Raw genomic sequence first — 23,060 nt, forward strand, 5'->3', positions numbered from 1 at the left:
TCGAAATATCTACCGGAGGCAGTATCAACGAACTGCCATCCTAGATAGGAAGACTTCTTATAACAACTTAACTAGGACAATCCAGGAAAGGATAACTGAGCTTCGCAACAGGAACTTCCAGCAAAAGCTTCGAGAAATTCTCTCACATTCAAAGCCCTTCTGGTCCCTAACGAATGTGCTTAAGAAAAAACCGAAACCTATTCCTCCTCTGATGTCACCCCAGGACGCAGCAGAAGGAGTACCTTTAATCACACTAATAGAGATGGCTGTCTATAAACAAATTATCTAACCCCCCGAATACGCAGTCCCTGTTTGGCGGGGCTGTGCACGAACGCACAAACTTAGGCTTCAGCGCATTCAAAGTAAGATCTTAAAGATGATTCTAAATCTACCCCCTATGACAAGGACTAGCGGAGTACAGTGAAGTCAGTCATGTGACTGATTGGTACTTTTGCTTAACCAAAATCCAAGAAGTAAAATTTTGCAAAGCTATACATCCCGACGTATCGTCAGTGATATTTTCGTACTCGGTGACTCCAAATTAATTTACAAAGCACTTTTTTCGCAAGGTAGAACTAGTGTTATCGAAAATGTATAGTTTTACCCACTCGAATTGATGCGTAGAAATATTTCCAAGCAGTAAGGGTAATAATCTGTTTAAAACCGGCTGATCTTACTTACCTCATCTCATCTAGCAGCTTTAGTCCGTTGGATGTCCTTTACTGTATCAAGAGCACGTCTCCATCTTTCGGTCCTTAGCTACTCGTCGCTAGGCACGAATCCTTTGTAGATCGCCGTCCATTTGATCGATACACCTTGCTCGTTGTGCTTCTTTTCTTCTGGTTCGGATTCAAGAATCACTTTTACTGGACTATCGTCGGGCATCCTATTGACATACTCAGCCCACCGTAGCCGTCCTATTTTAGCTGTCTTGCGTTAGGCGGCTCTCTAAGCATCTGTTGATTTTCCTGGTTCATACCCCGTCTTCTATTCATAACCCGGCATAGATGGTTTGCAGAACCTTTCTTTCGAAAATACTAAGAGCGCTTTGGTCCTCTACTAACACAGTCCAACTCTCGAGCCCATAGAGAACAACCGGTCTAATAAACGTTTCGTAGATGGTGATGGCGTACTTTTCTCGATCGAAGGGTTTTCTTGAGTTCAAAGAACGTTTGATTTTCTGCTAAAATACCACCACGTCAACCGTCATATCGTCACCGTCTATCAATATTCATGGTGAGAGGTGTAGTGTTTCTTCTTTCGAACCTCTAGTTCTTAATTATTTTGTTTTCGACGCATTGATAGCCAATCCGATATGCCTAGCGTCTGGGTTCCGTCCGATGTATGTTTCCATCATCTTTTCAAAGCAGGTGTCACAAATATTCGAATCACATCTTCCAAAGCAATATTAAACAAGCGAGAAGGTAGTCCATCACCTTGCCGTGGCCCAGTCCGGATGAATACATCACTCTATCCATAGTTGCTTGGGCCGTATTCGTGCATAATCTGCCGTAGCAGTTTTCGAACGATTGTGTCGTGCGCCGGTATTAGAGCCATTAAAAGACATCAGAGGGCAGAAATTCTTGATACTGTCTAGTTCACAATATCATCTTTGCTTTAGTCTGTTTGCAAGAAGTTCTAAGTAGAATAAAAACTCTACGGATATGGGGAAGTGTGTAAAGTTCTTCTGGATTTCGTTTTATTTTTCCGCGTGCCCAACTCGTACACAAGAAAATTCCATCGGCAGTAAATAGATCCATATCAATCCTTCTTAAGTGTACTGCTAGCAACAGAGTGCAAGCGTTTTCAATGAGTAACCTTGAAACTACGATTCGTTCGGTCCTTCTTCGGAGAAAAATCATTAACCACTAAAGTATTCCATTGATTATTTTAATACATTTTATTTTTTTCCATTCCTAGTCTTAAAAAATTTCACCACATTTCCATGCGCCAGTCCGTACCGGTCCACACACTGCATTGATTCGGAAATCCAAACTGGAAGTTTCTTCCGGATCTTCTCACTGCTTCCATATCTGGCATCTAACAGTACTACGCTGGCATAATCGTTGATATGCCTCACTGCCCGTCCGATGCACTGATTCACAGCTTTCATGCAAAGATTCTCATAATATTCATTCCCAGCGGAAGCTTTCAGGGTCGTATCCAAATATCGCATTCTTTCCATGAGTTCTGGGCTGGTGCGGTTCGGATAGGGTAATCCAACCACCACCACGCATCGACCAAGTTCATCGGCAAAATTTAAGCCCTCACTGAGTTTTCCACCGACCACACTAAGCATGAGAGCACCCGTCCGAGATCCCGTCCATTGACGTGCAGCTTTTGAGTAATCAGCCAGAACCTTATCAACGTTTCCGCTACCACGAGGTTCGCGAAATACTTGCTTCCGCTCTTCCAGTCGTGCCAAACGACCACTTTCCAGGAGATTAGCGAAGAATTGTTCCAGATAGTCGTACGAGCTGAAAAAACAAACGACCCCGTTTGGAACCACCTGACAAATATTGATCAACGTGGATGTCAACTCATTTAGCTGGGTTGATGGAAAATATGGTTAGAAAAGACATGGTTTCATACATTAGTCACAATAGTACCAGTTCCTTATTTTGACGGTTGCTATAATTGAAAAGAAGCTCCTTTCCAGAGGGTCCTTTTGCAATGGCCAACGGAAGAACTGCATCTTGTGGAACCACATGGCGATAACTTTTAAGCTGAACGCGTTCAGGACAACTTTTAAATAACTGTTCGGTCAGTTCATCAACTGGTTGCATCGTTCCACCAGCAAGAATAAGCTACAATAATATGAAAATAAGCCTATTGATAGTTTGATTCTTAACCATCACTCACCGATCGACAGCTTGTCAAAATTTCGTTAAATCTGGCGCCAGGATTTAATAACAAATATTTCATATGCGTCTTTTTCGAATCATTGGAATATGACAGGAGCACACGGCCGTCATCGAAACTTTCCGAAAGACACTCCAAAAAAGTCATAAATGGACGAATTACATTGGATACCGGCTCTTTACTAATTTCCGAGCTGCACTTTTCATTGCCAGCTGCTGATGCAGGTTCTCTAACACCACTTTCCAGCTGCTTCAGATATTCCTTCACGGCATTGGTTCCTTTTTTAACATCGTTGAGTCGTTTTTTCGGGGTTCCCAAGCATTCCGATGGCGGAACACTTTGAACAAAGCCGTGTATTTTCTGTGCGATACGTGTTTTCTCTGCGAACTGAAGGATCTCCGGAAGATTGAGATTGAAAAATTCGCCTTCTGTCATTAATTCAGATGTTCTTAGCATACGTGAACCAGACTTGTTAAAACTCGGTTCAACTTCTAACAGCTTACAAAGACGAGTTGCAACAAACAGCAACTGATTTATTTTCAAAAGATTCTTGGTGGAAAATCGAGCAAAATATCGAGTTTTGTAGGCACTAATATGTACACGAGCCTGCTGAAGCTGTTCCAGCGTTAGCTCTTGGCTATGGATATTGGATATGGTGTCCAATAGGTTGTGCGCTTCATCAATGATAATGACCGAGTTTTTGATGTCGACACCAGTCTGCTGGCGGGTTTTTCGATGAAGTAAATTTTGATATGGCATCATCAGCAACTGCGAATCTAGAATTGCTGCACGCGAAGCATAATAAGGGCATGCTTTTTCCTGTCTAGCAAACGCTACTAATTCTTCGATATCTTGAATTTCGAAGATGGAATCATTTCGCAATTCTTCTATAGCCGAACGGTTGTAAAACTGACATGCTTTAGCAACCTGAAATATACAAAATTTATAGTAAATCAATGTGCTTATAAACCGATTACCTTTTGTTTCTTCCTTATATTCTTATCTTCATCTACGGAGGTAGTTTTGCTGGCCGATTTTTTCTGAAGATCTAAGCATCGCTCGTTGATGAGCGAATTTGATTTCAATTTTTTAACTTCTGGATTAATACAAAAGTTTTGTCTTGATGCCAATGTGGTTAGTCTGATCTGCTTTCCAAAATCTGTTCGACGAATTTCGTTAACAACTTGACTCAGCTGGGAATGGGTTCTGGAGCAAAATATAATTTGCACAGGTTTAAACCGCCTGTCATCGTCTTCGGCAAGAACCGTCTCTTCGTCATCAGAATCCTCGACCATAAAGTCATCGTCAACGATTTCAACCTGACCTTCTAGTTCATTTTCCCTCAATTGATGTTCGGATGTTTTATCGACTCGATGAAAATTTCGTTTCTTCTTTACCTTAACAGATTTTTCCTTCAATTCTTTCAAGCGCTTATAATATTCATCTCGTAGATCTTTAACTCCTCCCAGCTCACACAATTTCTTTTTTGCTTCAATCGTTTCGAACTGACCCGATATCCAATCTACAGCACCTGCCGTCGATTGCTCCATTTGAACGATGTCCTGCTTCAGTCGATTGATACGTTCCGCTAGTTCTCGTTCGATCAGTGCCTCATGATCTCGCAGCCAACTGAGCACCGCACAAGTCAACGTTAGGCTCTTGCCCGTTCCCGTTGGGCTTTCGAAAATACCAATCTGTCCAGACTCGACCACTGAGTAGAGCGACTGCATCAAATCCAACTGGATGTCGTATGGCGGAAATGGGAAAAGATAATCCTTACCCGATGATGGTGCACATAGACGTGTATCCGATTGAAACATAATAACGTTAAATAAATATAAAATACGAACAATCACAAAATATTGATAACGGAATGTTTTTATTTCACTTTTCGAAAACGCGCGCCAATCAGGGTTACCATATTGACAGATTTTCTTCAAAGTGCAGATTTTACAATCATTTTCGCTAGAGTGACTATAATCAGAGTGGCGACAGCTGTTCGTTTGGAATGACAGCTCCCAGTTCCAAACGAGCAAACGACCTGTCAATTCAATGTAAAGCTAATGGAATGTTTTGAATTGTTGCCAAAACTACGGATGAGATGTCGTCACTCTGGTTATAGGCACTCTAATTTTCGCTACATAGATTCTGTGTCACAGATCACAGATTTTCTTACAATTTAGAAAAAATCACATTTCCACGAAAATTTTCATATATTTTTGTGTAGTTCATAAATCACAGATGGCTAAAAAAATTGTTCCTTCAAACACACATTTTTATATGGCAGCTCTGGCGCCGAGAGGCAACCAAAGGATGCCAGATATTTTTATTAAATAACTCAGTTTAGGCAGACCCTGTCAGCTTGGAGCCAAATCAATCTTCGGTTCAACAACGCCATCGCACGGCATCACATTCAACATATCATGTCAATTGTATGGGTGCGCAGCCCTGCTATTTTGGCGCGCACGAATTTGACATTTCTTTCCCTATACTTCTATGTATGAGATTCGATGCGGACTCACCTGAGGGCGACATGCTCGCAAAAAAGGATGTTGCCAATGATTTGTTCGGGAAATGTGAGAGCTGGATATCTTGTTAATAAGATGTCTTTGGTTTAGGGCATATTCAGTAGTGTTCTAGTTCTAGATGCATAATTTATGTCAGTTACAAAATTTAAATCTGAATTTTATAACAAGAAAAACTGGCCGCCCCAGCAGTGTTTTACTCGTGTTTTAAATATATATAAAAATAGAACGGCATCGTAGACCAGTTTTAAATTTGACAGTAGAACTGGTTGAATAAATAAAACTAGAACGGCTTGTTGGGGATACGTTTGTTCCAGTTTCTACTATATTATAGATCTTCCATATAGAACTTCTAGCTGCTGAATTTGCTCTTACGATGCAATAATGGAGTGTTTAGCGGCCCTTACACGATCATTAAAAGTGTCATTACTAAAAAGTAATGACACTTTTAATGAGCGTGTAAGGTCTACGAGTTCAGTAATGACACGAGTAATGATGGAATTCCGGATTTTCCATCATTACCAACATTATTTCTTCTTCTTATTTTTTTGTGGAAGTGCTGAATATCTTTAGAACTATACGCGAAAAAATTTCAAAGTGTAGATTTTAATTGTTAATATTTCATTAACCTTAACGTTTCAATGGCAAATCAAATTTATTTTCAGCTAAACGAGAATAAAAATATTGCTATTGCTATTGCTGGAGTAGTCACAAATACTCATCATTAATAATGAACGTGTAATGCTAAAAAGTAATGATGTACAGTAATGCAGTAATGACGAGCGTTTGAGCAGAAGTGTCATTACTTAGTAATGACACTTTTCATGATCGTGTAAGGGCCGCTTTTGAGGTCCACTCGTATCGTTTCCGTGAATATAAATAAGGATCGATTGAGTACGAACTAAATGTCAAGCAATCTTTGAAATTTGAAAAATTGGCGTTCACTATGTGAAATTTATGAAAGCTAGTGGGAGTTTCACACATGGCAAATCTGTGGATATTGAATCTCTTCTATACATAAGTAGCAGAACTATGACACCAAGACCAGAGCTTAATATTGTCACGCATTCTCAATGAAAGAAACCATTCCAACAGTCTCATTTTCAATGTTTTACTGTCTCATTCGCAAATGACCGACACCGCAGAACAAACGAAGAGAGACGAAGCATTTTCGTTTCTCATCGAAAAAATGAGAGAGCATAATTGCCAACGTCACTCTTTCCTCTATGACAACATGAAACCAAACTAACGTCTTCAGGTAGCAACAGCAAAATTTCCATTCACATTCTTTCATCGATGTATTGAAAATATGTGACGCTTGGCTTTAAAAAGTGACTAAAATATGGCAAATTGAAGTTATTACATCCCAGAACTTCTTTGGAAACCAAAACAACTACAAATTCGAGCAACAACACGTAAACCTTATTGTGAAATCTTTTTCTGTCATATTCAATTCTCACAACTTCGGGTGAATATCGACACTGCATACTATGGGATTTGCACTGAAAACTGCAAATGACTGAAAGAGCAAATGAAAGAAAAAACACAATTTTGAAACTACTGTTCCGCTCATGTCATTGACTGGATATGGATTTCGTTCTCATAGTTTGCAAGCGAAGCTGAGAGTGACAGTAATTTTCTCTCATTTTCGTCAATTTTTAGTCAATGAAAATAACTTTAATTAACTCTGACCAAGACTCACTTAGGTAAGTAAAAAAAACGGTCCCACGACAATGTGAATTATCGATATTTTGGAAATACATATCACGCGTTTTTTTGTATAACGGCCAATAAGCCACCTGTCAACTTCCATGAAAGAAATTGCAGGCGAGCTATGAAAAATAGAGTATTAAATTTAACACCAGATGAAAGAGATAACTTTCTTCTGCCGTTTACTATTATGACTTACTCTCTGCGAGTGCCGAGTCATTCGAAATTACTCTTCAAAGTGATTGTTAATGGATGGCTATTGGCCGTTATAAAAAAACGTGTGATATCTTTATTGCGGTATAGAGGTCAAAATACTGTGTCAATACCGAGAAATCGGTATACCTGGCAACGTTGGTCCAAATATCGATCAATTAATCGATTAGCCGATTAACAATCTACACGCTGCAAAAAAAAACCCAACGGTAGAGTTAAATTTACCTAACATTAAGTAATCACGATTGTTTTTTTTTATGTTGGATGAAAAGTACCTTAATAAATGAGTATTTTTTACTCAACAGTTGAGTTTATTCAAAGAAGCTACAGTTGGGTGAAAATTTTTTGTTTGTTGCATCACAATATTTTGGTAATCAGCAGGAAAAGTAGCAACATTTTATACGATTTTTTTGATAAAATTTTGCACCACAATCTGTCATTATTTCTGTCATTATTACCCTTTAAAAGAAATGCTGCAATAAAAGAGAAAAACTTTATTTTCGAAATTGGTAAGCTCAATGGATATCCGGAGCGTTCAATCTAAACAATCCTCAACAAAAAAATAAGATTGTTGAAAAAAACAATCATTTACAACTCTGCCTCCCCCATCGGAAAATTTGAAAAGAATATCGGTGGACTTCAATCCAAACATTACACATCCTTTGAAATCAAAACTAAATAAATTTGGTTTAGATTTAGTATTCAGCAGCATAAACTGTCAATTGAAAAATTTACTAGGTTCTACAAAAGATCCTACGGATAATTTGAAAAAATCTGGGGTATACAAAATCTCGTGTTCTCATTGTGATAAAGTATATATTGGACAAACAAAGAGAACTCTAGACATCCATTTCAAAGAGCACGTCGCTGAAATAGCGAAAGCATCTAAAGAATTAGAGAAAGGACTGCCCCATCATTTCAAGTCAAAAGTAGCTGAACATGCCTTTTCTGAAGATCATGAACTCACTACCAACGACATAAAAATCATAAGACAAATTTCCAACCCATGGAAATTGGACACAGCCGAAAGTTTAGAAATCTTCAAAAATAACTCCATTTCTTTATTAAATCGTGACCCTCCTGGTTTATTAAAGCCCTCCTGGCTATTCAAGTTATTACCGACACATAAGATTTAGAAAATACTTAATCTCTTAATCTCCCACTTCTTCAGTTTGTTACCCTCCGCTGACAATCAAACTACCGTCCTACCCTTTTGTTACTACCTGTTTCTTCCCGTTTTTACCCGTTGACAATAAGACATTTCATATAAAAGGAGCAGCATTCTTTCAAACAAATTTATAAAACCGATACACTGAAGAAGGATGTAAATTACATTCCAAAACACGCGTACCTGTATTTTAAAGTTTGTTATGCTTCATTAACGTATAGTGACTTTGTGAAAGTGTAATAACGCGACAGTGAAATAGTGGAATTAAATGGTACATAAATAGTGCAACCTTTGAACAATATATTGCAATTTCAAATTAGATTTCCTTTTGTCACTATTACGACAAAATAAATCGTTGTGAGAAACCAAAATTTAGTTATTCTTACAATATTTTTAACAAGTTAAATTTACTATGAAATTTTTCGTCAAGAAATTGACAGGAACGTACAAATAAAATATTTGTTACTTTTGTCAAATTATTTATTGAAACAAACCAGTTCACTGAGCAAAATCAAATATTTGGGATTTTTTTGGTTTCGAGGAACAATATAGTGGTTTTCAACAAGACATAGAATGCGACGGAATCGTCGCAGAATAGAGAAATAATGAGCGTCAGAACCACAGATGCCAGGTTTTCAGATTGGTATGTAAATTTTTAATTTCGTTTGTTAGCAGACTTTGCAATTAAGCAGACTTTTTTTTGCAGATTTTCGATGTTTTTATAAACAATCGTAAAATTTAATGACTTTTGCTATTACTGTAGGGATTTAGTTTGGTTTTTCTCGTCATATTTTAAGCTTCCATAGGAGCATTTCTAGTACGCAGACGCCCAAAATTTCACCTTGCATCTCTGCCAGAATATTGGACAGTTTTTTTTAACTCCTTCGCTTCGTTATCGCTGCGGCATTTTGTCGCTATCTTATCGCATCGAATCTTTCCTGGCCGACAGTGATTTTTACCTAAAATTAAGAGGTTTTCTGGCTACGTGTAGAAATATGTTGTTGTTCACAGGGATGCCAGGTTCACAGATTAATCAGTGTTTCACAGATTTTAAATTTTCTGCACAAATTTTAAAAATGACAAAGATTTTGGAATAAATCATAGATTTTTGAAATCGAGCACAGTTTAGCACCAAAGCGTACAGACCGGTAGAGGTAAAAGGTACAGAGCATGTTGGTAGTGAGTTGGTTTTTTTTGCTCACCAAATTGATTTCGATCTGCTTATTATGGTACGGGAAACGGGCACAGATTTTCACAGACAGGTTTTAGGCTTGATTACAGATTTTTGAAAAAATGACCTGGCATCCCTGGTTGTTCAAGCAAGTTTTGACAAGCAAACGTTTACGTAGTAATGGCGGCCGGACCAATTGCCGAAAGAAACCAAGGTAAGCTTTTCTGATGTTATGCGTAATTTACGATACTAAATTAATTTGACAATGAAATAATACAAATATTAATTTGTTTATTCAATACTGAATTTATATTTCTTTCCGTAACTGTGTATTTGATAAGTATTTCCGTCTTACAGATGCAACAATTTATGTTGGCGGATTGGATGACAAGGTTTCCGAAACACTCCTTTGGGAGATGTTTGTACAGGCCGGTCCAGTGGTCAATGTTCATATGCCCAAGGATCGAGTGACACAAATGCATCAGGGATATGGATTTGTTGAATTTCTTGGCGAGGAGGATGCGGATTATGCCATTAAAATCATGAATATGATTAAGCTGTACGGAAAACCAATCCGCGTTAACAAAGCATCTGCCCATCAGAAAAATCTGGATGTCGGTGCGAATATATTCATCGGCAACTTGGATCCTGAAGTAGACGAGAAATTGCTGTATGATACCTTTTCTGCGTTTGGAGTCATTTTACAGACACCCAAGATTATGCGAGATCCGGAAACAGGCAATTCTAAAGGATTTGCTTTTATAAATTTCGCTAGTTTTGAAGCATCTGACGCAGCAATGGACGCTATGAATGGTCAATACCTTTGCAATCGTCCCATTTCAGTATCGTATGCATTCAAAAAGGATTCGAAAGGAGAACGGCACGGATCTGCCGCGGAACGTCTACTTGCGGCACAGAATCCACTTTCCCATGCCGATCGTCCTCATCAACTGTTTGCAGATGCTCCCGTTCCTCCTCCGATCATACCAATGATGCCAACGCATCCAATGATGCCCCCACCCTTAATGGCTCCACCTCCTCCTCCAACGCCTTCTGCGGTACCTCCTCCACCACAAGTCCCACCAGCACCACATTTCAGTGCAGGTGCGATTCCTCCGCCTCCGTTGCCTCCTCCTATTGGACAACCTCCATTGCCACCTTCGTCTCCAATGGGAATACCGGCTCCGCCACGGATGATTCCACCACCACCGTGGCAACAGCCAGCTCCTCCGCCACCAACGCCTCCACCGGGTGCACCAAGGCCACCACCACCAACCTGGCGTCCACCACAGCCTCCCCTGCCACCGCAGATGCCACCAGGTGCATTCCCGGGGCAACCGAGGCTACCTCCGCCACCACCAACTACAAACTTCAGTGCGGATACCTTCAATTTCTAGAAAATTACTTTCTTTTTACTTTGTCACAATATTTGCAGATTACAATAAAATAATTGTGCACAAGTTTTTCTTGTAATATTGTTTTCAATGCGTTGATGACAAATTCTGACAAAACAACATAATACATTTTGTTTGTTTGATTCAATTTATTAGCTAGCTTTTACAATCTTAATCGGAATCTACGAAGACTAAATTCTTATCGTTATAAACAGCTTCAATGGGACACATGGGTAGAATATGGTGAAACCACCGAAGTGCGGTTCCGTTGAAGATAAACACTCTCAGAGGTGGTTCATTTTCATACCTCTTACATTTAAGTATAGTAAAAGTGGAACACATCTTTCTAAAACACAGAATTACCAGTCATCTTGCGCTGTAGTTCGACGTTGAAAAGCGCATCCACCCCTCGGGTTTGAGCGTCTACCTACACAATAAATATATTACCCAAAGCTTTAGTCGTTGCTGGTTGGTTTACGCAATGATCATTGACACAATGAATTTGTTTTGTTTTTTTTTTTCATGCTGCACTTAACGTACGTTACCACTTGGATCGTTTGGACCAATCTTTTGGCGTCCAGTGGAGACATTTGGAATCGATTCGAATTTTGTGCTTTTCCATTGCTTTCTGATGCTGGTCGATTGTCTCTTTATTGATACAAATTATGTACTGGCCTTTATAGTAGTTGATCAGATTCAGTATCTGCAGTGTCGATATGACGTCTTCCTTTTTTATACTGGTCAGCTCACAGATTTCGCTGCAAAAATAATAAAAGCAATAATTTCCGGTGAAGTACTAGAGGATTATAATGATGAAGTACTTGATCGTTATCTGAGGTTTTTCATTGTCTCCCGTGGGTTTCGCTAGTATCAAGATCTCCAGAATCGTCTGCGCCCAGTAACTCCGGTAGGACAGCAATCCCAAATCGGACAGAGGTTTTTCAGGTGAACCCGTTTTTCCTTCGAATTTCGACAACTCGTAGCCTAGAAGGTAAATATATCGATAATAATAACAGTTGTGCAGAAATGAAATGAAACATCGCTCAATACATACTGAACTCAATAAGCAGCTTGCCGTAACCTTTTCGCTGGTAAGGTGGCATCGTTAAAATGCACGCCACGTTATAATCTTCCGTACTCTCTTTCTCTTTCGAGAAATATCCTACAATGTGGAAGCCTCTCGAATCGAATTCCGTCATAACGTAGAACAGAAAAGGATCCGTGTCGTAGTACAGCGTCTTGTGATCCAGGAACAATTTTGCTAGTAGGCACAGATTCTGCGCATAACTTTTGTTTTTCCGTCCGTCTATCTCAAAAAAACTGATTGTGTTCTTTCGATATATTTCGTTTCCGGGTGGATGTCGCAGATTGCACTTCTTTATATGCCGTTCTAGACATTTTCGACTCTTGCGATACTTCAGACAGAACTCGCAAATATAAATGCAGGGCATCGAACAAAGTTCTTGTGGATATGGCGCGAAATACCACGGCTTTATACGATGTCTTCCGAGCTCGATTAGCTGGACATTCTTCATCCGCGTTACAACATCGTCATGGTGGGTGACCATGCTACCTGATTGTCGCGGGGTCGGCGTTGTAGGAATTTCCTGTGAGTCTTCATTCTCAGTGGATATAGCTTTACGTTTCCGATTGATCTTTTTTTGCAGCGCCGCTGCCAAAACAGCACTTCCGTTTACAATATCTGGAGATTGAATAGGACTAGCGGGGCGTGACCGTTCTCCAATCATCGGTATTCGCTTCGGTGTTGTAACTCCTGTGTTTTGACCAGTAGTAAGTCCATCTTTTCGGGGAAATTGAACTTTCCGGGTATCAAGGTATTCTTCAGTAACCCATTCGTCCAAGCGTTTATTGACTGGAATAAGTTTGACGATAATTTTACCTAGCACGAAACTATCTCTTTCATACTCACAATCAACATAATGTACATAGTACCAAATTGACTTATCCGGTACTTCCTTGATACTGATGATTTCTGCTAGAGGCCAATCATTGGTACCAGTCATACGCACCGGCAATCGACATCCCTCCGATAGAGAAGCCTAGAAAATAAACACTCAAATTAAATCGCAACTGCCGCAACAAACAAGTAATCCAAACAAAAACATTCGGCAACATTCCCGGTAATGAGTGCTCAGGAAGAATTATCTTTTCAGGCGAAACCACTGCACACCAACGATGGCTATGACTTGAAAAAGTTGCAGTCACTTACCGTAGAGTCGCAAATCGATTGCACGGCATCTTCCACGTCCATTTGCGTGCGAATTTCAACCGAATTCGATTCCTCGACAAAATTTGTAATTCTTTGCACTGCTTATTTTGAAGTAATTTGACGTTTGTGACGGCTTGCTAACAGTGAAGGTAATTGATCTTGGGTCACCTCCGTCGCCTCACATTGCAGCGCACAGTGGCGGTGCATGAAAGTGGGATACTTTTGGTCAACCGGATAAAAAAATAATCGACCTAGAATTGTTAACTATTAGCGGCCCTTACAAGAGAATTACTAATGTAATTTTTAACGTTCACTAACGTAATGACATTCTAAATATGGAGAATTCATCATTACTGTCCTTACACGTTCATTACAAATAACATTACTTTTTAGTAATGACACTTTTAATGATCGTGTAATGGCCGCTATTCACCACTTCAATTGTATGGCAGCCCACTGAGAAATGGGATCATTCATCGGACCAACTGTGGAACGTATTGGACCAACGGAGGACTTCCGTTGAACGGTTTTGCGAGCCGGAGCTCGCACTCGCTGGCTGTGTGTACTCGAAGAAATATATGTTCCGGAGTGTATAATTTTCGACTGCTGCATTTTACTCGTATTTCAAAGCTAGAAACAATTCAACGGCAGCGTATAGTTATCAAGCAGAGAAATGGAGCATATTTAAAATAACAAAACAGTTGGTAGATTTTTTAATTTGATTTATGTTGGTTTTCAGCAACCAGTGCTGTAGTTGCGGTTAGTCACAGCTAGTCAGTGACTAACCAGCTCTTGAAACTGCAACCGAAAAAAATTTTTTTTTGAAATTTTGATAATGACTGATTCAATTAACATGAAGGGTGCAAAAAAAAATAATACAATTGAAAAAGGTGCCGCGTGAAAGTAATCTTGATTATAATGAAATATCCTTCTGAGGGCGCAAATCATTATTTATTTTCAATCTAACTAAATAACATCTTGTATGGATAATTTGGAAGGGCGCTTTGGAAATAATTCCAGGGCGCAGACTCACGGTAGGAGATTTGAAAAAGGCGCCCACATAATTTCTCTCAGGGCGCAGGATGAAAGTAATCTTGATTAAAGTAAAATATCCTTCTAAGGGGGCGCATCATTATTTATTTCCAATCTAAATAAATAACATCTTGTATAGATAATTTGGAAGGGCGCCTTGGAAATGATTCCAGGGCGCAGACTCATGGTAAGAGAATTGAAAAAGGCGCCCACATAATTGCTCTCAGGGCGCAGGATGAAAGTAATCTTGATTATAGTAAAATATCCTTTTGAGGGCGCAAATCATTATTTATTTCCAATCTAAATAAATAACATCTTGTATAGATAATTTGGAAGGACGCCTTGGAAATGATTCCAGGGCGCAGACTCATGGTAGGAGAATTGAAAAAGGCGCCCACATAATTGCTCTCAGGGCGCAGGATGAAAGTAATCTTGAGTAAAGTAAAATATCCTTTTGAGAGCGCAAATCATTATTTATTTTCAATCTAAATAAATAACATCTTGTATGGATGATTTGGAAGGGCGCCTTGGAAATGATTCCAGAGCGCAGACTCATGGTAGGAGAATTGAAAAAGGCGCCCACATAATTGCTCTCAGGGCGCAGGATGAAAGTAATCTTGATTAAAGTAAAATATCCTTTTGAGAGCGCAAATCATTATTTATTTTCAATCTAAATAAATAACATCTTGTATGGATGATTTGGAAGGGCGCCTTGGAAATGATTCCAGGGCGCAGACTCATGGTAGGAGAATTGAAAAAGGCGCCCACATAAATTGTTCCAGGGCGCAGGATGAAAGTAATCTTGATTGTATTAAAATATCTTTCTAAGAGGGCGCAGCATTATTTATTTTCAATCTAACTAAATAACATCTTGTATGGATAATTTGGAAGGGCGCTTTGGAAATGATTCAAGGACGCAGTCTCACGGTAGGAGAATTGAAAAAGGCGCCCACATAATTGCTCTCAGGGCGCAGGATGAAAGTAAAATATCCTTCTAAGGGGGCGCATCATTATTTATTTCCATTCTAAATAAATAACATCTTGTATAGATAATTTGGAAGGGCGCCTTGGAAATGATTCCAGGGCGCAGACTCATGGTAGGAGAATTGAAAAATAATAATTTCTCTCAAAGCGCAGGATGAAAGTAATCTTGATTAAAGTAAAATATCTTTTTGAGGGCGCAAATCATTATTTATTTTCAATTTAAATCAATAACATCTTGTAAGGATAATTTGGAAGGGCGCACAAGGAATGATTTTAGGACGCAGAATCACGGTAAGAGAATTGAAAAGGGCGCCCATATAATTATTTCCCGGCCGCAGGATGAAAGTATTTTAAATACATTAATTAATCGTAAGAAGAGGGCACAAATTATTATTTATTTTCAAGCAAAAAAATAACATATTGTAAGGATAATTTGGAAGGTTGCCTTAGTAATAGTTCCAGGGCGCAGGAAAATGGAAAAGGGCGACCCATACAATAGATTTCAGGGCGCAGAATGAAAGTATTTTTGAAAACAATAATTGATCCAACTGAGGGCGCAACTTATTACTTATTTTCAAGCTTAATACATAACATCTTGTAAAGATAATTTGGAAGGGCACCTCAGGAATTATTCTAAGGCGCAGAATCACGATAGGGATATGAAGGAGTGAAGGATGAAAGTATTTATAAATATATAACATAATCTTAGTGAGGGCGCAAGTTTTTATATGTTTTCACGCTAAATAAATAACATCTTGTAAAGATAATTTAGAAGGACGCTTTAGAAATGATTCCAGGGCGCAGGGTGGAAGTATTTTAAAATACATCAAATGATCCTACTGAGGGCGCAAATCACTATCTATTTTCAAGCAAAAAAAATCTTGTACGCCTAATTTGGAAGGATGCCTTAGGAATGTTTTAAGGGCGCAGAATCACGGTAGGAGAATTGAAAAGGGTGCTCTTAAAACTTATTCCGGGCGTATGGTGGAAATCTTTTTAAATACTGTATATAATTCTACTGAGGCGCAAATCATTGTTTATTTTCAAGCTAAATAAATAGCATAAGTAAGGAGTGCCTCAGGATTGACATCAGGGTGCAGAACGAATTTTTTTACCTAATACTACAAAGCTTTTGAAAGCATAAATGGAGCGCAAATTATTTCTTTGTTTGTGAGTTCTATAAATAGAATCTCGGGAGGAAGCAATGCACAAGTCAGCTTTGAGCAGTGCTGCCTTAACAACAATTTTTCTAACAGTTATTATATTCAAACTTAAAATATACTAGCATTTATAACTGTTTGTAATCTTCATTAACAGCTTTTAATAGTTTTAAGTTGTCTTTATTGAAAAATAATGAGGTTTTGAATAAGAAATGATGAATTTCAATAATTTTGAACGAGATGAATTATTATAAATACTGGCATCTTTTCTTCAAACTCGGCCTTGTATAGTGGAAGGTCGGTATAGTAGAATTAATTACCACATGAATTCAACTGATGGTATTTTTACATTGGTATTTTCCAATTTCTTTTATGCTTCTGAGATGAGACTTCATGCAATTTTATCATTTTGATTAAATACCTACTCAATACATAGTGAGGTAGTTCACCATTCGATAACATGAACAAAAGCATTAAATTCACTTGTGAAGAAGCAAATAACAGCAGACTTCTTAGACATTTTCATCACGAGGAAGACGGAAAACTTATCCTTTTTGATATATAGAAAGCTAACTAATACGGAAAGTATTATATGTTATACTTCTAATTATTCTCATCAGCATAAAATGGCAGCTTTTCACCATATGATTTATTGAATGCATAACCTAGCCCATGGAAAAAATGCGGTAAGAAACGAGAAAAAAAACATTCTCGATATTGGAAAGCTCAATTAATATTCGGAGCAATTAATTCAAACAATTTTTGATAAAAAGAAAAACTGTTGAAAAACAATCACTTACTACTTCAACCCAACCATCAGAAAAATTAAAAATAATTTTAATAGATTTCAGCCATGCCATGCCCAAAACAAAACTAAAAAGTTTTGGTCTAGATTTGGTATTCCGTAAGAATAATACTAGGATCTACATAAGATCATAGAGATACTTTGAAAAAATCCGGATCATATAAACGGAGAAATTAGATAAGATTATCATTCCAAGTCAAAAATAGCTGAACATGCTTAGAAAATTATGAGCTTACAACGAATCACATTACAATTTTATGTTAAACATCTAACCGATGGAAACTAAACGTAGATGAAAGTTTAGGAATATATGTAAATATAAACATTCCAATCTACCATTTATTTAAATGTAACTTAGCTAAATGAGTTATCTGTAAGATGTAAAATGATTCACCTGTACTTGTACAACAGAGATAGCACCGCACTTTCCTCCCACTATTAGTATCTGTGTCTGTTACTATTTCGTGACATTAGTGGGAAATAGTTAGGAAATTTTTGATATTGTGGAAATAAATGGAATTTATTTTCTTAAAAAGCTATCCACTAAGCGCTAAAATAAACATTTTCTTCCGAATTTGATGTGATATTCGTATTTATCGGTTACTCAATTTGCTTAGTATTGGTCGCCTTAAAAGTTAAAAAATCAAAATCGGAAGCAGATAAATAGTACTATAATATCGAAAAACATACTGAAATCGAAAAGAGATATGGAATTTCTCTAGTTGATAACAAAACTTATTCTCAGTTTAATTTTACTGCCAAATAATGAAAACAAAATTGAAAAGCATAATCAGTTACTGATCTGCTCTGACATTACTGAAAACACCGCGAGCAAAGGCTAAAAATAGAAAGGGTAAAACATCATCGGGAATTTACATTTTAGTGATTTTATTGACAACAACATAAAAAAATTCTATGATAGTTTTTTTATTCATGACCGGATTCGAGCTTCGATCTCCTGATTTCAGAATATCTAACACACTTTTAACGCTATAGACTATGATAGCCACTTGAAGACACTATGATTTTTTTCAATGATATGACAAGCTGTATTAATTCGAAAAGCTGTTTGCTGGTATTTTCTGTCAATGTATACTCGTTTGTATACAAGAAGCGTAGTACGAAATTGCATACATTTAGGCAATTTGACTAAAATGGAAAATAATCAATCGCCAAAATATTGATAATGAACTAGGATAGACTGGATTATAACATTGTGCCGCGTATACGTTAGCTGTACCCAGCATGTATTAAATGACATTTTTATGCATAAAGTTGTAGAAAGATTCTACCGGCATGAGCTCCATTTGTCGTTGCCATTAGGGTATGAATAGATACTGTATTTCATGGATAGTGAGACGTGCTTTTTGTTTTTCTCATTTTGAAAAGTATGCAATAATTGCATCAACCATCTTTTAAAACGAGGTTGAGTTTCATAGGGTATCTGTACCCTAGATCATCTCAGGTTTACCACTAATTTTGACATTTTAGGATCATTACTAATAATGATATCTGCTGTCTTTGATTAATACATTGCACTGTGGGGAAAAAGGATGAAGAACGCGACTTTACTCAATAATTTCATAAAAATCTTTGAAAATATTTTCAAAGTAGGTTTATCTTATGTAGAATTGACCGTAGAATCGATTGATGATAATTAGAATAGCCGCAAAATTCACTATCATGGCCGCTTTTCCCCAAATTTTTCTTTTTTCCTACCTCACTAACTGTAAAACCCTGAAAAATCAATTATGTTAAACCAAGATAGTTCGATGTTACGCACATAGCCCTACAAACTAATTAACAGGTAGTTTCCATGATCCCATGAATCGTGCAACATCGTTCTACCCCAATTTTCCTTCAAACTTAATTTTAAGTTCAATTCTGATTTACGATCCTGAAGCAGAATCAATGCGACCTAGCCATAGTGGTCCATATTACTTATAAAAATTCAGTGATCCAAGTACATACAATGGGAATAACAATACTAGCTCGTTTCACCCGTTTCACTCCAATTAATTCCATAAATCGTACCATTAATTAAACTTTCTTTCGCATTTCAAAAGAAGGCTTACTGCGGTTGATCAAAATCGACTGATATTGTGTAGAATACCATAAAAAGTAGATAACAAATAGATTCAATGACCGCACGAATCATGTTATACCGTGTTACTCCAATTTATCCTACCAATATTGGTGTGAAACGGTATAACATGATTCATGCGGTCACTAAAGTTATTTGTAATTTAATTTCTAGTTTTTTTTAGATCTTCTTTTTTTTATTGATATAATTTTAATCAACCGCAATAAGCCTCCTTTCGGAATGCGATAGAAATTTTAACCAATGATACGATTTATGAAATTAATTGGTGTAAAACGGATTAAAAGGGCATTCTGCTCCGATTTTCACGTTTTCATAACAGAAGTATAGTTCGTTTTCACACTAATTTTGATTGTTAGGGCTGCATTGGCGAAGATATTGGCTCCGAATGCATCATATGTGTGCTGAAGACCGAGTAATCGGATCAATACTGTGATGTCCTGACTAATGAGACGACTATTGGTTTAACTGTCCCACATCATTTGAATTAGTCTAGATGGCAAAATGTTTATGTAGGTGTGTGTCAAAATATTTGACTAATTTTTCACAATAATTGCTTGGCTAATTTGCATAAATTTCAATTCAAACGAAAAGTATTATAAAAGTTTAACTGAAATTTCAATTGAATTTTATTTGAATCTAACGACGTATTTCGAGATAATAGAATGATAAGTGTTAAATATTTCAATTTCCATGAATATTTTATTTGAAAGTGACAGTGCAAAGATACGCAAAATCAATTTGCAGGTCTTGTTAGGTCATGGCTAAATACAATTCGTTGGAACAGTTGTTGTTTTCTTTATTCTTTGGTTTCTGATAAATTGCCTTACCAAGAAGACTTCCGGATCCGGAAATATAGGGTAAAGTGTGTTAAAAATTTTATACCATCACTGAAAAAGGGCCCGTAAAAAAATTTCTAAATCGACCTTAAATTTTCTCCAGTTGATAGTTTTATCAGTAGACGGTCAAACAAACCGTTTTTGGTTATTCTTTCAAGAATCGAAGAAAATTATTTTGAAGAATACTGCAGTGTTATATATGATAGTATGATTGGTATGAGAAAGGCATCGTTACACCACTAGGTGGATTAAAACAGGTTTGATTTTATGGTTCCATAGCTTGTTATTGAATTTCATCAGGAACCGAATTTCGGAGTTACAGGGTAATATGTGAAAATTGAAGAAAAACCTAGTGGTGTAATGATGCCTTTTTAATATTACTTATATTTTCAAAAACATGTCTAGAAGATTCTGTCAAGTTTCTTTTTTTCAAACTTGAATAAAATCAAAAACTTTCTTCGGTATAAACTACCATCACCTTTTCAATTTGTAAGATGCACATAAATGGAACGTCGTATTTCACACACATTTTTATTCAAAAACATGTAAAATTGTGTGATTTGGAAATTACGTGACTTGAAACGAACGAAATAAAAAACAAAAGATTGTTAGCAGCAGCGCGACTTGAACAGAGAAACATAAGATCACAAGCACATCGGTTACTCGACTGAACCACAGAGCTCATATCTGTTCATTGAATAATTGATACATATAAATCCATACAGCGGCACTTGGTAGCCGAGTGCAAATTACATTCGGAGCGTGTAAAATTCTATGCGAGTGGAACTTAAGTATACACTTAAAATTTTTACATCTTATTAGATGCACATAAATGGAGCGTCGCAGTTCACGCAAATTTGCGTCGAAGAACATTTAATATTGTGTCTAAAACTCCATGACATGAATTCGTTGAAATAAAAAAAAAATAGCAACGCCGCGACTTGAACCGAGAATCATTATTGGATCGCAAGTACGTCTGTTAATCGACTGAGCCACAGAAGCATGCATCTGCTATGCTGGTAAAAGCTGCATTTAAATGCATACAGTCACACCTGCTAGTAGAATGCAAGTTACAGTCGAAACCAGTAAAATTCAAGTCAATCTAACATTATCTCATTACAAATGAAATTTTCCGTCGTTTGACAGATTAGGTCTTTATGAATTAGGTCTTATGAGAGATTAAGTCACCTGTAAAATTCAAATTTTTTTAGAGTGTAGTACTATATACCTTTTGAATACATAAATACGAAGATGAAGAAACAACAAACCCCGTCAAAAAATCTAACTTCAGTCAATTCCAATGCGCCCCTGTACCACGGAAATCAAGGCACCCTATCAACAAAGTCAACGACTAACCAATGAAACTTGAACAACTACGGCACTGTCAGCAACAATGCGATTGTTTTGATCCAATTTCTCCCTTCAACATCAACAATGGTCTCTGTTTAACTTGAATCAAAATTGGAGACCAAACGAAAAAAAAACTTATTCCGGCTAATTTTATTACGTGTCAACAAAAGTTTGATTGATGTTATTGGCAATGTCTATGTTGATTTAATCCTGCTATAACTTTATATTCAAATTGGTTCATTTTATCTACGATCTTATTTGTGTATAGAAACAACTGAGATTATAGTTTTATAGCTAAAATTTTATCCGCATCTTTCTTTTCCTATAGAGACGTTCAAGCGCATGTATTGATATAATATAATATAATATAATATAATATAATATAATATAATATAATATAATATAATATAATATAATATAATATAATATAATATAATATAATATAATATAATATAATATAAAATAATATAATATAATATAATATAATATAATATAATATAATATAATATAATATAATATAATATATCGCCGCGGTCCCGGTTGGGGTACGAGCAACCATAGGAAAGATCGGGTAACCAACCCCGGTGGGATCTTGGTCGTATGCTGACAGGGAAGGGGGTCCTCTTTAGAGGATGTCGGAGCGTTTGTACTCCATATTAGGAGATGGCAAGATGGCAACCCCACCAACGGGATCGTCCTAGTGCTAGTTGAGATGTTAAACAGAGCAAGCACGATGATCCTCGGTGAGACCCGTAAAAATATATTTGCAATGAAAGTAAGGTCTACGATGGGAAACTTGGAACATGGAACTGTAAGTCGCTAGGTTTCGCAGGCTGCGACAGGATAATATACGACGAACTAAATCCTCGCAAGGCTTTCTAGTACTGGGCAAGATGCGTCAGTGAGTGATTGGGTGGCAGCCGATCTAAGATGGGATATGTAAGTTGAGAGTTAAAGGCCTTTTTTTCAATTACAGCATCATTAACGTGCACTGCCCACACGTGTGAAAATTGCTGGGAATCACTCCGCATATCAGGTCTATTGTGGTCACGTCTTACCTCCTCAGCAGTTGTGATTGAAAGAGGTCGATGTCAGTTACTGGTTGCTCTCGTTCGTGGTCAAGGATTGCTGCGTCGAATGTTGGTGGGTTTTCGTTGTGACACTGATGTAGCTGTCAAATATGAAACATTTCGTATCCATGTCCCACATCTTCCCTCTCCTCCAAAAAAAAAATCGCCATGTATATTTTAAACAGTTCATTTTGCAAATCACAAACAATACTCTATTATGGCTGTTATAGACCCGAACATTTGTGCTCACCAACACGTATGTAGTTATCATAACCCATATTTTTTGTGATACTTCCGTTATTTAGTTTCTCGGTTTGAATTTCTTCCTCGAAGCTGGATGCTGTGTCCAGCTGATGAACAGTAGCACATATTTTGCATGCTTTAGTCCACGATTCAGCGTGCAACTACCTGACCACTACACTGATAAAAATATTTTGTGAATTTAC

At 37.3% G+C, this 23,060-nt stretch overlaps 3 protein-coding genes across 3 annotated transcripts; 1 reads left to right on the forward strand and 2 right to left on the reverse strand.

The window, feature by feature from the left end:
• Positions 1–1,886: 1,886 nt before the first annotated feature.
• Positions 1,887–4,936, reverse strand: LOC131432315 (ATP-dependent DNA helicase DDX11). The gene is made up of 4 exons (XM_058598521.1): positions 3,840–4,936; positions 2,863–3,789; positions 2,610–2,807; positions 1,887–2,548 (listed from the first exon to the last, which is right to left on the reverse strand). The coding sequence occupies exons 1-4, from the start codon at positions 4,680–4,682 to the stop codon at positions 1,901–1,903; spliced, it is 2,616 nt and encodes an 871-aa protein (XP_058454504.1). The 5' UTR covers positions 4,683–4,936; the 3' UTR covers positions 1,887–1,900.
• Positions 4,937–9,795: 4,859 nt separating this feature from the next.
• LOC131431673 (splicing factor 3B subunit 4) lies at positions 9,796–11,113 on the forward strand. The gene is made up of 2 exons (XM_058597525.1): positions 9,796–9,863; positions 10,007–11,113. The coding sequence occupies exons 1-2, from the start codon at positions 9,830–9,832 to the stop codon at positions 11,044–11,046; spliced, it is 1,074 nt and encodes a 357-aa protein (XP_058453508.1). The 5' UTR covers positions 9,796–9,829; the 3' UTR covers positions 11,047–11,113.
• Positions 11,114–11,512: 399 nt separating this feature from the next.
• On the reverse strand, positions 11,513–13,408 carry LOC131432237 (histone acetyltransferase Tip60). The gene is made up of 5 exons (XM_058598378.1): positions 13,274–13,408; positions 12,974–13,103; positions 12,098–12,916; positions 11,865–12,027; positions 11,513–11,801 (listed from the first exon to the last, which is right to left on the reverse strand). The coding sequence occupies exons 1-5, from the start codon at positions 13,313–13,315 to the stop codon at positions 11,585–11,587; spliced, it is 1,371 nt and encodes a 456-aa protein (XP_058454361.1). The 5' UTR covers positions 13,316–13,408; the 3' UTR covers positions 11,513–11,584.
• Between the last annotated feature and the right edge of the window lie 9,652 nt (positions 13,409–23,060).

The sequence above is a fragment of the Malaya genurostris genome, chromosome 2 (assembly GCF_030247185.1).
Source record: "Malaya genurostris strain Urasoe2022 chromosome 2, Malgen_1.1, whole genome shotgun sequence".
NCBI lineage: Eukaryota > Metazoa > Arthropoda > Insecta > Diptera > Culicidae > Malaya > Malaya genurostris.

What these genes read in the sequence shown, in the direction of transcription:
- LOC131432237 (XM_058598378.1), bottom strand. Translation starts at nt 13,315, where the DNA reads ATGGACGTGGAAGATGCCGTGCAATCGATTTGCGACTCTACG. An exon ending in AATCGATTTGCGACTCTACG is followed by an intron (nt 13,104 to 13,273) that starts GTAAGTGACTGC and finishes TTTATTTTCTAG; the next exon opens with GCTTCTCTATCGGAGGGATG. An exon ending in AAACCTCAGATAACGATCAA is followed by an intron (nt 11,802 to 11,864) that starts GTACTTCATCAT and finishes TTATTTTTGCAG; the next exon opens with CGAAATCTGTGAGCTGACCA.
- LOC131432315 (XM_058598521.1), bottom strand. Translation starts at nt 4,682, where the DNA reads ATGTTTCAATCGGATACACGTCTATGTGCACCATCATCGGGTAAGGAT. An exon ending in ATATAAGGAAGAAACAAAAG is followed by an intron (nt 3,790 to 3,839) that starts GTAATCGGTTTA and finishes TGTATATTTCAG; the next exon opens with GTTGCTAAAGCATGTCAGTT. An exon ending in TTTTGACAAGCTGTCGATCG is followed by an intron (nt 2,808 to 2,862) that starts GTGAGTGATGGT and finishes ATATTATTGTAG; the next exon opens with CTTATTCTTGCTGGTGGAAC.
- LOC131431673 (XM_058597525.1), top strand. Translation starts at nt 9,830, where the DNA reads ATGGCGGCCGGACCAATTGCCGAAAGAAACCAAG. An exon ending in AATTGCCGAAAGAAACCAAG is followed by an intron (nt 9,864 to 10,006) that starts GTAAGCTTTTCT and finishes TCCGTCTTACAG; the next exon opens with ATGCAACAATTTATGTTGGC.